The sequence below is a fragment of the Heloderma suspectum genome, chromosome 6 (genome assembly GCF_057233095.1).
Source record: "Heloderma suspectum isolate Gila_16-S chromosome 6, 16-S_ref, whole genome shotgun sequence".
Lineage (NCBI taxonomy): Eukaryota > Metazoa > Chordata > Lepidosauria > Squamata > Helodermatidae > Heloderma > Heloderma suspectum.
This window is the reverse complement of record NC_139463.1, coordinates 114,372,926-114,388,224: the sequence shown is the minus strand read 5'-3', so window position 1 is coordinate 114,388,224 and position 15,299 is coordinate 114,372,926. Positions and strand designations below refer to the sequence as shown.

At 44.0% G+C, this 15,299-nt stretch overlaps 1 protein-coding gene across 1 annotated transcript in view; it reads left to right on the top strand.

The window, feature by feature from the left end:
• LOC146342621 (olfactory receptor 6X1-like) overlaps window positions 1-15,299 on the top strand; it is a 28,715-nt gene that overhangs the window by 12,615 nt on the left and 801 nt on the right. Inside the window, exons 3-5 of the mRNA XM_084807937.1 lie at window positions 11,931-11,995; window positions 12,463-12,578; window positions 14,750-14,934. Coding sequence (XP_084664063.1) covers window positions 11,931-11,995; window positions 12,463-12,578; window positions 14,750-14,934 — 366 coding nt within the window. The remainder of the gene's footprint in view (window positions 1-11,930; window positions 11,996-12,462; window positions 12,579-14,749; window positions 14,935-15,299) is intronic.

The following is a 15,299-nucleotide window of genomic DNA, read 5'->3' as shown; positions in this document are numbered from 1 at the left end:
TAATAATAATAATAATAATAATAATAGCCAAACTGGTTGGAATGTAGAGGAATGGACTGTAGCAGGCCAGATTTAAACATTATGGTAGCATCTTTCCCCTGCTACAGCAATGTTAACTATATTTGCAACCTGAAAAGAAACTGGCCTGTCAGTGTCGTTGCTGAAAAAAGCCTGATATGGTGAATGAAGATAATGTGGTGGGAATGGACATTTGGAGAAGGGACATTTCTGAAATGCAAACTAATTTGTATGCCTTGGATTATATAAAGACACACTGTTAATTCTGCTTAGCGTCTCCACAAGGAATAGATGAAAGGCAGGATCAATCTGTTATTATGCAGTTCTTCTATTATATCTTCCCTGTCCTGTGGCTCTTCTTGCCTGGTGAGTAAGAAATACAAATATATTTTGGACTTTGGCACACATATAATTATCTACTTGATACGATCCACAGTAAGTATGATCTTGATTCCCTATTACAACTGTAAATGTTGGGATGCAAATTAAAACATAGTGAGAAAAAACTTTCCTAACGTAGATTTTGTAAATTTTCAGCACTAGATTTCAGCTCTTTGTGATGAAATGTAAGTGTCATGACTCCACTTATGGTGACCCTTATCAAAATTGCCAATTTAAGTTCACCACATTTTTGTTTTGTTTTGTTTGTTTCCCCTTTCTTTCTTTATCTGGAATATCTTTTCCCATATAGACCTGGAATATCTGCTCAAGGAGAGATGAAAACAAACAAAAACAGACAAACCTTATTCAGGAATTACTGCCTTCAACCATCACAAGATTGTTGATGGGGTTATTCATATTAGACGGAATCCTGGGGATGGGATTGTGGCATGTGAAACATTGTAAAATGTGAATCTAGAAGGCCAGAGAGATGTCGCCACTTGTATTTTCCAGCGTTCTTATGTCATGCTTTGTTAGCAGGTACTTCTGGATCCATTATTTTGACCCAACCTAGTACAGTAAAGGCATTGCCTGGGAGTTCCATAACTTTGGACTGTGTAGTAGCTGGATATGACATCAACAGCCACCACATGCTGTGGGTTCGTCAAGCCACTGGGAAAGGCCTTGTCTACATAGCAGGCTTCAGAACTGGACATTCTCCAGAGATCGCCAATGAATTTAAGGGACGTGTGGCCCCCTCCACTAGTGATTCTACAGCAAAACTAAGGATAGATGCTCTGAAAGCTGAAGATACATCTGTCTACTATTGTGCAAGACAACACACTGACATAGGTCAGGTCTGTCATTTTACATATCCTGTAGAGGACACAAAATATCTTGGCCAGAACTTCTTGTTGATGGGTGTTCTCCTCCACTCCTACTTCTTCTTTTTTTAGTTTCAGTTACTGGTTTGAAGAGAGCCTGAATGAGCAAAATGGTAAGAGCCCTGGGGGAGGCATTGCCCCTTGGTTCCTCCTTACTCCTTTGTGGGGTGAGAAAGAGGAAGTTGGTGCTGTGCTGGTCCACTAGTTCAACCATACATGCTGAGATGTAAGGCTCAAGAATTTCCTTCCCTATTTATTGCACTTGGCAGGAGTTGTTTTGACACATTTGAGGGTGTATCTTGGATATTTGGCTGAGGCTGAGCACAGTCCCAGTAAACACAGTTGAGGCTGGACTGGGGAAAATACCTCTTCTCTCTACCTGTCAGGAATGAATCTGAGTGTGAGATGTCTGGCAGCTCAGATTCAGATTCACTTGGGGAACAGCCAGAACAGGAGGAGGCACCCTCCCTAGTGAGCTCAGATATGGCAAGATTTTCTTCCCAAGACCTTGACACACAGATGGCCCCCCCTGAAAGCCCCCCCCCTTTATTCCGTCATGAGAACCAGGTTTTGGAGGATGAGGAGAGTGAGGATTGTGACTTGAAGGATGCTAAGGTCCGTCACAGAGTGAAACAGGGAAAATTAGGGGCAGGGCTCAGATGCTTTGCCAGGTTGGCCACTCATATAAGTCAGCACTGGAGGAAGCCACCCTAAGGGAGGGACATTTCCTCGAAGCTAGTCTGGCTGAAAAGCTCTTGCTCAGACTGCTGGCAACTTCTCTAACGCCCACTTCATCACCTCTATTGATATTCATAGATGTGTGGATTAGCTGTTTCATTGCAGTCTGAGAGTTTCCTAGAATCTGCACTTGCAAAGAAGTTAGTCATTAACTAATAAAGAAGTGTAGCTCAAAGCCTTGTTTCCTGGAGTCTGTGGATTGTGGAGGGAGAGGACAAAGCAACATGACACTACCCCAGTGTCTGTCTGTCTGTCTGTCTGTCTGTCTGTCTATCTATCTATCTATCTATCTATCTATCTATCTATCTATCTATCATCTGTCATCTCTCTCTCTCTCTCTCTCTCTCTCTCTCTCATCTCCCCCCTATCTATATTTTATGTCTTTAGATGTTTATATTAGATTTTTATCCCACTCTACCTCCAGTGAGCTCAGGGCAAGTTACCTCTATGGCCCTTCAGCTCCAGGTTTTGGAGAGCCCCTGGGCAAAATGCTCTCACTGGCTTCCCATGCTGAGTGGGCCTACCTCCTCCTTTTTGTCACTGCTGCCCAGTCAAATGTGCTCTCCCTTTGGGCCCAATCCATTCTACTACCCAGAGTGAGTGCATGAGGGAGGTTTGGGATGTTGCTGTATTTCTTCACTCATGTTACTGCTCATATGCTGCTCACAGAGGAACAAGCAGTGACAGTAAAGAGGAAGAGAGGGATGGGGAGGAGGTTCAGAAGGCTCTAGGGCAGAGGTGCAGAACCTTTTCAGTCTAAGGGCCAAATTCCATTTTGGAGAAGCTCTCCAGGGCAACATTCCAGTGCGGGGTCAGACTGAAGGAAAAAGTGGTGAAGTCAAAAATCCAAAATCCAAACCCCCTATTTTAATGTGAAGCTCTTACTTCCAGGAACCAAGCATTAGGAGAGGCATTTTTGACCTTTTAGAACAGGGGAAAACTACACAAAAGCTGGGAAACCACCAAATGACTGGTGGTCAGGGGAAAGGGGTAGGGCCTGGGGAAGGGGGGATCCCCAGAGGATTGGATTGGGGCCCTCAGAGGGCTGGATTTGACCCCCAAACCTGAGCTTTTGAACCACTGCTCTATGTGTTGGCAGTGCTCCCATGCCTGGCCATGGGTTAAGGCATGAGCCCAACAAGGCCAACCCCTGACATTGGCCATGAGCTCCCTGTCTTAATCCTCACAACCCAAAGCAGGTTAGCCTAGGGATGTCACGGGATTCTGGTTGGGGCTCGAAGCTTGGTGAATTCTCACCAGCTCAGCCCCCCAGATGTCAGTCTGCAGATCTCCTGCTTGCCCAACTCAGACTGGCCTGTAATCTTGCATACATTTTTTGCATAAGACCAGATGTGTGCATATTCACAATCACCATTTTCTTTTGCAAAATGGTGCTTGTGGATGGGTCCAGGGTGAATGCAGACAGCTCAGCAAGTGTGAGGGAGGGGATTGATTGGGGCAGGGGATTGGCGGGTACGGCTTGGCGGTGTGCGGGCAGTGGGGATTCCACCGGACTTCCAGCTCCAATCAGGCACCCATGCCATCCCTATGTATTTGTTTAGGATGTGTGAATTAGGTGGATTTATTTTTTTAATGCGAACCAAACAAATCTCTTCTAAATCCCTAATATAGACTATGGCTCTCCACTTAACTACAGACCACTGACAGAATATATATAAACATTGCCACATCATCCGTGGGTTTCTTCATTTTAGGCCAAATCCTGGATCAACTTTGTGAAATGAGAGGAAAAAAAAACAACAACCTTTGAATTATGAATCTGAAAGGCCTGAGTTAATGTCAACTATTTTTCTGCTTTCTTCCTATGTTTGTATTTTGTGTTTCTATAGTAGGTTCTTCTGGAGCTATCGGGTTGTCTCAACCCACTGAGCTAAAGGCATTGCTTGGGAGTGCTATTCTTTTGGACTGTGTGTGTCAAGGGCTCCTTGGAGGCCTCTCTCAGTCTAATCCAGTAGCCAAGTCCAGACACAGACAAAGGGATTCTTTTCAAAGCTTTATTCCTCTTTTACAACTTAACAACTCTACTGTTAGCAACTAGATATGAGCAGCAGAGTACCTATGCCCTAAGTTGGAACAGTTGGTCCAAATCTGCAAATCTGTAGACAAAGCAAAAGCAAAAGGGCCAGAACTGCATATTTTGAACTGTATGACTGAGTCTATGTCATAAGCAAGCTTAAGGAGGAAATAAAATGTGCAACTCTACAATATCCTTTTTAAGTGTATCCAGTGTCCAGAACTTTACACAGTATTCCAAGTTTTTTAACTGTCTTACGAGAGTTGCCTTGGTCTTTGCCCTAAAATGCCAACTATAAATGGTGGAATGCATTAAAAATAATATATATGGGTGAAGGCTCTTCACCATCTTCAATATGCTCTGTTCAACTGCTGGATAAGAGAGATAAATCCTCAATGGGATCTAATCCATTCACACACATATTAACAACATTTTAGAAGGCATTGCCCAAATGCCCTCAGAGGGCAAAAATATAAGGGTAGTGACTGACCAATTATAGCAACACTAAAGCAATCTCTGTAAATGGGGACAATTGGGTCACATGGCATGCTGAAACTAGAAAGCTGTATATTTTTGCCCAGAAGAAACTCAGCTGAGGATGTGATAAGAGGCTATTTCAAATGCCCTTTTATTCCTACACCCAGATCTTTATTTCCCTGTGGGATAATTAATGGGGTAAATAATAGTAGAGTTGGTATGATGGATATTGAAGCCCTGAGTTCCATTAGGAACATAGTGGCCAACAAATGACCCAAGAGAGTAAGTGAGAGGAGTCATCTGTTTTCATAAAATGATGTCTTTATTTCAGAGTAAATGTCAGAAGACTACAAATACTGGATCCAAATAGTATAAGGAAAGTGTTCAGGTCAAAGTCACACAAGACATCCAGAGCACTGAGGGGGTCTATGTCTCCAAGTTCAAAGGCCAAAGTGGTATTTCCTGGATGATATCATTTCACTCCAAAATTTGTAAAGGTAAAGAGGCCTCCATTGTCCAGTCATTATGGTGATACTGATGAGAAAAGTTGCCTTAAAGGCAATAGCTGAAAGAAATTAAAATGACACATTACTGCTATGGAAGTAGATAGGGCTTTTCAACATCTCCAGACCAGAAATTCTGCAAGACCCCTCCAGTGCTGTGGGTAGTATCCAGTGCTGCCTATGTGTCAGCGGGCATTTAGTTGCACCAGCGGGACCCCTTGCCAGAGCACCAGGATTCTTAATGCAACCCTGGAAATGAGCCAAAATGTTCATTTGCAGAACAGGACAAGCCTGTGGAGCTCATTTCTATGAGCTCCACTGGCCGGTTCTGTTACATAAAGTAGCATTTGGGCTCATTCCCAACAAGCTTCCTGTTGCACCACTACTCAGTCCTTCTGGTGTCTGGGCAGCATCAAATACTGGCCTATAATACTATGACCATCTTTTGGCTATGAAGTAACTCACCATCTTCAGAAAAGAAAAACAAACAATCACCTTACATGCTTTAGGAAACCCCGTCTCTCTCTCGCTCTCTCTGTGGCACACACTAGGGATGTATGAACCTGCCACTGTCCAGTCTGGGGGGGTCATCCGTTATGGGGCAATCCAGGCCGCTTGGGGCCCTGCGGAATCCTCTGGAGCCCTGCCGTGTCTGCTAGAGTTGGCAGATTGGCTCTCCAGCTTCCTATAAAACACAATACACTAATGGCAGGTGCCATTAGCCTATTGTGGGGAAAATCATAGCCATAAATGGTCATTGTTGTGCCATTTGCATCCGTAAAGCACTTACTTTTACCTAAATTGCAGCTTTTAATGGCAACATTTAGGTAAAAGTAAGTGCTTTACGGCCGCAAATGGCATACAATATGCCATTTATGGCTGCAACCTTCCTGCAATAAGCTAATGGCAGCCGCTATTAGCATATCACATTCCATAGGAAGCTGGAAAGCCACCTCGCAGGAGCTCCTCCAGACCCAGGGGTGAGTGTGGCTGGTTCGCTGTGGACTCCGGGGGTTGGATTCTTTGGAATCCCGCCTCATTTGAGTCTGCGGCGGATTTCTCCAGCATCCCTAGCACACACGCATGCACAGACAGACAGACAGACAGAGAGATAGAAACATAAGTATCAGCAATCACCCCCAACTTTTATGACTGTAAGCTGCCTTGAGTTTTTTCTTGATAGAAAGGTGGAGTACAAATCAAATAAGTAAATACTCTCTCTCGCTAACGTTCACTAACCCCACCACTATGAGATAGGTCTAGTTCTTATTGAGGTGATCTTGGATTTATCATCTCAGGCTTCAGTTTTGGCTTCACGTGTTGGAACAATGAGAACATTCTCCTGACAAGTAGACGTGTACATGAAGTGCTTTAAAAATAATAATGCATGAGTATTCACATACGATTCAAGCTGAATATGAGCCAACAATGTGATGTGGCTGCAAAAAAGACAAATGCTATTTTGGGCTGCATTAATATAAGCATAGTTTCCAAATCCCAGGAAGTACTAGTTCCCCTCTACTCAGCACTGGTTAGGCCTCATCTGGAGTACTGTGTCCAGTTCTGGGCACCACACTTTAAGAAGGATGCAGACAAACTGCAGAGGGTTCAGAGGAGGCAACAAAGATGATCAGGGGACTGGAAACAAAGCCCTATGAAGAGAGACTGAAAGAACTGGGCATGTTTAGCCTGAAGAAGAGAAGACTGAGGGGAGATATGACAGTGCTCTTCAAGTAGTTGAAATGTTGTCACAGAGAGGAAGGCCAGGATCTCTTCTCAATCATCCCACAGTGCAGGACATGGAATAATGGGCTCAAGTTACAGGAAGCCAGATTCTGGCTGAACATCAGGAAAAACATCCTGACAGAGCAATATGACAATGGAACCGATGACCTAGGGAAGTGGTGGGCTCTCCCACGCTGGAGGTGTTCAAGACGAGGCTGGACAGCCATCTGTCAGGGATGCTCTGACTTGGATTCCTGCATTGAGCAGGGGGTTGGACTCGATGGCCTTGTAGGCCCCTTCCAACCCTACTATTCTATGATGCTATGATTCTATGATTCCCCTAAACACCCCCACCCTGCCCACACACACATATGTAGCTTGAAAGGTTACTGCCCTGATAGAAGTTTACCCCTGTATTGAGGATTAGACCAAGACATTCACCATCTACAGTCCATAAAAGTTCATACCTTCTTAACAGTATTCACACCTGTACTGGAGATAGCATTCACTGTGAGTGGTCTAGATATCAGCTCTGTTCACTGAGACTGTGTGTAAGCTTATCCTCTCCCCCCTCCCTCTCTTTGTGATGTCTTTCTTACTATCTCAAAGACTTCCCAAGAGTCTTTTGAAGACTTCACAGGTCTCCCCATGCCAATTAAGGAAACTAGTTGGCTAATGTGTAATGTGTGTGTGTGCGTGCGCGCGTGTGAAAGGTATTTATTATCTATACATGTCCAAGAGTCTAATGCCCCCCCATGCTCGCGCCTTGGGGCTGCGCCGGCCAAGCCCACCTGTAAAGTTGTATACGTGGGCCTTTACCGCCAACATGTTTGCAATATTAAATTTATGGAAGTTCCCGAGTCGCCATGTTTTTTAGCAAAATGGTGACCACAGGAAGGACGGGTGCTCACAGATGGCTCAGGATAGGTGCAGGCAGCTCAGCGAGCACAGGGTGTGTGTGAATGAGTCCGGGGGCACACAAGTGGGAACAGTGGCTCAGCAGGCACATGGAGGACCTGGGAGGGGAGGCTGCCATCCATCCCTACCTTCTGCAAGAAGGGCAGCACTTACACACATTCCGAAGGCAGCTGTAGGACTTCACCCTAAAAGTCCTAATAAAATTACTTTAGGGCAGATGTGGGGAACCTATGGCCATCTACATGTTGCTGGACTCCAACTCCCATCAACCACAGGTAGCAGCACCAATGATCAGGGATGATGCTTAGTTGTGGTTCAGCATAACCACAAGTAGGAGGACCATAATTACCTGCCCCTGCTTTTGGGACTAAAAGGAAACTGGAAAACTTTAAATTTGCCAATTGTAGACAATGGATTAGATCTGTGCTCAAGTGACAGGAAGCCAGATTCCAGCTAACATCAGGAGAAACTTCCTGACTGTTAGAGCAATATGGCAATGGTCCCAGTTCTCTAGGGAGGTGGTGGGCTCTCCCACACTGGAGGCATTCAAGATGAGGCTGAACAGCCATCTGTCAGGGATGCTGTGACTTGGGTGCCTGCATTGAGCAGGGGGTTGGACTCAGTGGTCTTGTAGGCCCCTTCCAAACCTACTATTCTATGATTCTATGATTTCCTTGCTAGCACTAGCTAGAGAACTAGCTGGCTGTTGCACTCGTGTCCTGCTTATGGTTTCCTGGTTGACAGCTGATTGGCTGGTTGGCCACTGTGCAAACTGAATGGAGCCTTGGTCTGATCCAGCATGGCTCTTCTTGTGTTCTTATGATCTTACCCTAGGCTTTCTGTATCTCTCTGATGAGTTATTGGAGATAAGGGAAGGGTTTCCTTTGCTAGGGATACCACTACCAACAAAACCCCCAAGCTTATATACGTGTGTGTGTGTGTGTTCGTGCGCGCGTGAATTAGGGACCTACAAATTGCATAAAATCCATTGTATCTATATTTGCGGACTATCAGGCACCTTTTGTTCCATCGTCCACACACTGATGGAATCAGATTTGTTTTGTTTCTGAATTTGTGCCAATGTACATGTGCAAAAATGTGCAAACTCCCTCCTGGAAGCCGGAGAAGGCCATCTGAGGATGATCTTAGGGTCCAGGAAGGTTAATGAGACAATCCTTCAGATAAGAATCAGTCCTATCTCACCGGAATGGTATAAGTTAATCTGTGTGCTTTAGTCTAATTGGAATTTTTGAGGAGTTCGGACTGAGCTCAAATGTATGTGATAGCAGACAAGGATTTGCTCTGATGTTTTGGGAAAATCAGCTCCTTAACACTCATAAGCTCACCCATGCTGTGAACCTACCTATGTAGAGATGGTGCAGGTCCTTGATTCCATCTGGGAATCTGGTAGGGATGGACGAAAGGGACTTACCTGGTCCCGCAGCTTGCTTTGCGGTGGGGGGGAGGTGCTTCGGTTCTCCCCCCGAAGTTCAGGCGAGGGGGGGGAGGCGCCCTGCCTCGCCGCCGAAATTCAGGCCGGGGAGGAGCGTCCCATCTACCCGGTCGCGAAAAAAAAAGGAAAGTAAAAAAAACCAAAACCACACCCGTGATAGGCTACATAACGATTTACGTAGCCTATCATGGTTAGATTTCCAAAGTCAGCCGTGATAGGCTATGTAAATCGTCACGTAGCCTATCACGGGTGACTTTGAAAAAAAAAAAACAAAAGCACGTACGCGAATGGCGGCGCCCATGGGGTGCCGCCATTTGCGTTCCTTAGTTTGGCACGTCTAGTCTACATAAAGATTTACCTAGACTACGGCGAAAATAAGGGAACGCTATTTGCATTGCCCTTATTTTCACCGTAGTCTACGTAAATCTTTACGTAGACTACAGGGACCAAATAAGGAACGCAAATGGCGGTGCACTATGGGGGCCGCCATTTGCGTACGCGCTTTTTTTTTTTCAAAGTCACCCATGTTAGGCTACGTGACGGTTTACTTTGGAAATCTAGCCGTGATAGGCTACGTAAATTGTTACGTAGCCTATCACGGGTGTGTGTGTGTGTGTTTTTTACTTTCCTTTTTTATTTTGTAATGGCGGCGGCAGCAGCTGGTCAGAAGACCGGCCGCTGCCGCCGCCTCCGACGAACCGCCGCCGAACCGCCACCGGGACCCGCCGCCGAGACGGCCATTCGCAGGAGGTAAGTCCCCTCCTGGGGGGCGTGGGGGGCCGGCGGAGAATTTCACCACCAATTTCGGGGGGCCGAATGCATTGGCATTCTGCCTCCTGGAGATTCGTGGAGAAATTCTCCGCCATTCCTAGAATCTGGTAGAACTGCCCCTGCCCACACCCCTGAGTCCCACTAGCCAAACCCCTACCCCTGCTCACCCACTGCCCATGCTCGGCAAATCGCCAGCACTCACCCCGGCAGTCTCATCGAGCTTCTCAGTAGCCATTATTTGAGAAATAAAATGGCGATCGCAAAAATGTGCATATTTGCGTATGTGTGAACAGGCCCATGTTTGTGAATGCTCATATTTGCATATGTGAAAATGCACATTTTTTGCAAATGTGCATATTCACATATGGTGAAAATGTGTACTTTTTCAAGAATGCTCATTTTCACATATAAAATTATTTTAGTAATTCTGAAAAAAAAAATCCTGCATAGTAGGTTAATATTTCCTTATTGTGCAGTATGAGCAAAATAACTGTGTGTGCTTCTGGTGTGTGTGTGTGTGTGTGTGTGTGTGCATGTGTGTGTGTGAGAGAGAGAGGGAGAGAGAGACACAGAGAGTTACTTTTTGAGTTTATGGCACAGGAAGGATTCATACTTTGGATTTCATCGGTAACTGAACTTTATCATATAACTCGATGCAAAAAGGCTTGCCAGTTATTTAACTAATTGGGTATGGGTTCATTAAATTCCACCTTATTGGGATTTGTCTTTTAAAAAAAATGTTTTGACTCTCTTAACTTTGTATTTTATTATTTTACCTCGTTGTTCACTGCTCCAAAATCTTCTGATGTGGAGCGGTATATAAATATTGTAAATAAATAGATAAATATTTGGGGGCTCAGAATCTTACAAACAAGGTAAACTCTCTGATCTGAACAGCATCAAAGTGTTCTGGTGACTCATTTAGGTGGTGATTCCATTTGGCACATGTTCAAAGGTTAAACAAATAGTAATTGTGGTTTGCACAGCATAGAACATGGCACAGAACATTATTGCCACAATGCTGTTTTAAATCTGGAGTGCACAATGTTGCTGAGTTGGAGTGCCCTTGTCCTGTTCATGATGGGAAATGGATCTAAACATTTTCCCTTTACGACTTATTGTTAGTAGGGATGTACGAAAGTCACTTACCTTTTCAATGGGGTGATTCGCGGTGGGGGGGAGGCGCTCTGCACCTCCCCCCAAAATCCTAACCCGGCTGGCTCCATTCCATGGAGATTCCACAGAGCCGCCGGCCAGGGCCGCCTGCAGCCAGACATCCGGCCGCTGGGCAGTCTGCAGGAAAAAAAACACCACTGTGTATGCAAATGGCAGCGGCTACGGCGGCCGCCATTTGCATTCCCCTTTTTTTTCGCTGTAATAGCTTACGTAAATATTTACGTAGGCTAAAACAGCGAAAAAAGGGGAACACAAATGGCGGCCACTGTAGCCGCCGCCATTTGTGTATGCGGTTTGTTTGTTTTTCACTGCAGGCTGCCCAGCGGCCAGATGTCCAGCTGCGGGCGGCCCCGGCCAGCAGCTCCATGGAATCTCTGTGAAGTGAAGCCGGCCAGGTTAGGATTTCAGGGGGAGGTGCGGAGCACCTCCCCCCCCACCGCGAATCACCCCGTCGAAAAGGTAAGTGACTTTCGAACATCCCTACTCAGCAGCAGAGGGAAAATTTGTGGCAAAGCATAATAGGCAGAGTCTAGAAAACATCAGTGTGTTTGTTAAGGAGATATTTGAAGCTTCATAAAGGAGTTGTGGCTCTCCTCTGCAGCCACCACTTAACAAACACTATCATTTTTATTTTTATTTAGGAAATATTTCTTTTGAATTTAAATATGTCAACCATGCCAATAATCAGGATTTCAGGATTTACTGTTGCATTGTGTCCCCAATCAACCTGATGTGGATATTTGTGTTGGTGTTGACTCCCTATTGCAATCTTTTAATCATCTGTCAATGAACAGGGACTACATGATCTCTGAGGTTCCTTCCAACTCTTTCATTATGTGATTGTGCTCCAGGGCGCAGAGGAGAGCTGAGGTCAGATTTGGAAAAAGAAAAGAAGAAACAGTATGCTTGCCACCAAGTGAGCCACTCAAGACCCAAAAGCTGAAGAACGAATTGTCTCCCATTGGTATTATCTGAATTGCTATAATTTGCTTGCCTGGACAAAGCCCCAAAGGTTTCCAGAAGGCAGCATGATGCAAGCAATTAGGAAGTGTGATAGTGGTAATAAATGACCCCGCTGTGCCATGGAGCAGTGCAGTCATGGCAAGAGGTAGGCAGGGCTCTGTCATTTATGTTCCAAAATTTCCCTCTTTTCATCTAAACATCGACACGTGGTACTGGAGTGTTTGCCATCTCAGCTAGTACTCAAGATATGCCATTTAGTCAGGTTGTTCCTCTGGGCGAACACAAGGGCATCTGTGTCTAGAGAGAAATGTCAGCACTAGAATGTTCTGGCTACTTGTGTTCCAGCTTCTGCTCCCTAATATGCTCTGCAAAGCTGATGCCATGCAGTGTTCCATGGATGCTCCTGTCGCTGTTCCACAGGAGTGGTATCAACCAGGTGGCCTCCTTATTGGTGGGGTTTCTTCTCAGATCACTTACTCTTTTGATGAAATATTCTTCAAGAATCATCCTTCCCAGAACCTGTTTACCATTCCAGAGTAAGGGATTATCTCCCCACCCATCCCAATCAGTTCTCATGCTTGTGCATGCCGCTGTCTCTACAATAAATATAGACATTGTTCTCCCATAATGAGAACTCTTCCAGTTTGGAATGTGGCATGAGGGTGGGGAGAGTGACTGTGCGTTTGCATTAAATTGCACCAAATTTGCATGCCACCATATGTGTACAACCTCTTTGCAGAACATCCATTGGAAATCATGGGGGGGGGGAGAGAAAGCCATTTAAAAGAAACATTTCTCAGAGTCAGTTTTATCATTCATCATAAAACTTACCTAAATGTGGGAAATCTGCACAAACCACATCAACTTTGCAAAATAAAGGGGGGGTGTCTGCGCAGAGTCATGAATGGGCAATCAGATGTCATTTTTGATGATGGCTAAAGCAACAACAAGCAGGATATAGCTATGAATTCAGGACACACACACATCCTCCCACCGACCCCTTTCTTTGCATCTGTATAATTTTTGTGATTTAATGGTGAGAGGGGGGAGAACTGTGCTATTGCCACTGTTATGGTGAGCCCAACCCACAAGAAATGGTTCGAGAATTTTTTCCTCCCCCTGGATAAATGCAGTGAATCCCTCCCCCCAGCCCCGTTTCTCTGCCCAGAGGTAAGGTGGAGAATTCTGAGAGGCCATTTGTGTGCAGCTCTTACTAGTGTAGAAGGGGAAAGGTGAATTTAATACACATGGAGGCATTTAGAGTATAGTTATTTATGTCCAGGTCAGACTAATTTTGTAACTTCTCTCAACATTTGCTTTAAATGCATATTGTGACATTTTCAATCTGCCAAGAACATTTTGAGACATGTAAAATACACATTAGTCTGAGAGGGGTAGATCACCATATAGGTCATTTCGTTTAAGAATTCCCAAAGTTGAAATAATATAATGTCTGTGAACTCAATGTATGATATACAACCAAGATAAGAGTTAGAGAATAATAATGAGCATTTGTTGTGTAGGTGGAACCAAAGGTAGATACCTTATAATCGTAAGAGATATTTTACTGTATGTCTATTGTGTGTTTATGTTGTTGTTTTGTTTTGTTTTTAAAAAATATTATATAAAAAAAAAGAATTCCCAAAGTTTGGGTTCCTCAAGCATCTTTATTGTCAACTTAATATGACTTTTTCATCTTCAAACTTATCCGTCCCTGCTACTGCAATTTGATTTCAAAGTTGTAGTTGATGAAATCTCTACATGGAGATGTAAAATATACATCAGCATCAAAATGTATTTATGAACGTATTTCTGAAAGGAATTTGGGATTATTACTGGCATGGGACACTTTGGTAAAAAAAAAAAAAAAATTAGTGGAAGGTATTGTACTGGGACATTCCAGGGTTTTATTTTAGCTCTGCTGTCTTAAATCTGCTATTGCATTTTGAATATCTGCACTGCTCCTGGGTTTTACTCTGGTTGCATTTTTATTCTGTAGTTTTAATCGATTATATTTTATATTGTATTTTTTGTTGTATTCTTGGGATTTTAATTTTGTGAACTGCTCAGAGAGTTTTGGGTATTGGCGGTATAAAAATGAAATAAATACACTATTTACTTCAGCCTATTTCCACTCCTGCTCAGGCATGACGCTATGTCCACAGAAATAATAAAGGTATGAAGATGCAGACGCTCTTTGAAGGACACTAGAGGTGGCAATGACTCTATATATTGTTTCATACGTCTCCCAAAAAGCTTGGGTTTTGAATATGAAGTAGTGATACAGATGTAGGAACATGTTTCTGGTCTTTGTTCATTCAGAATGGAAAAGGTTCCTTCCTGAAAAAATTGCAGGGGAAATAAACAAAGGCTAAGAAGCAGAGAGTGAGACAAAACATTTTCTCTCAGTTTTTACATTTGTTTTCCCAATGTAGTGAAATTAACAAACAGTATTCTGGCATATAAAGTGGGAGAAAAAACAAAGTGATGGGGGGGCATCATTCCAAACCAGTTAAGAGAAATTAGCTGGTATTGCGATACAACTACCATACCGCAGAACATCCTTTTAATATAGCAAATTCGCTCCATTTGCAGTGTGACAACAAAATTCTACCAGCACATCCTGGCCTTGGCCTTTGCTGTGAATGAGATCAATGAGAATCCCGTTTTTGTCCAATGTGACTCTTGGGTTCCACATCCATGACAGCTACTACGATGAAAAGATGACCTATCGTGCTACTCTGGACCTGCTCTTCAAATCACATCAGTTTGTTCCCAACTACAAATGTGACACACAGAAAAAAGTCATAGCCATCATTGGGGGACTTGGCTTTGATACGTCTTCTCGTATTGCAGATATTTTAGGTTTCTACAAAATTCCACAGGTAGGACGTGTGTGTGTGTGCGTGCGTGTGTGTGTGAAGGCAGACTAGGAAAATCACAGCCTTTTTTGTCATTCAGAAATAATTTTGTGCTTCAAAAGTAGGGAAGGGTAGAGCTGGGAAGGGGGGGGGAATCCAGAGATTACATCATATTCTGATAGCTTGAGAAAAGCTCACCAGAAGAGTCCTCTTATTTATTTGTTGCATAAGAAGCCATATGCATGGAAACACTACTCCAAATGTATCTTTACATTACCTTACATAATCCTTCCACTCACGTATGACTTATTTGTCCTTCAAGGAAATACATACTACTAAGGTCTCTTCATTTTTCTGTTAATTAATTTAGGGCTGTCCAACAGATTTGGCCAAATT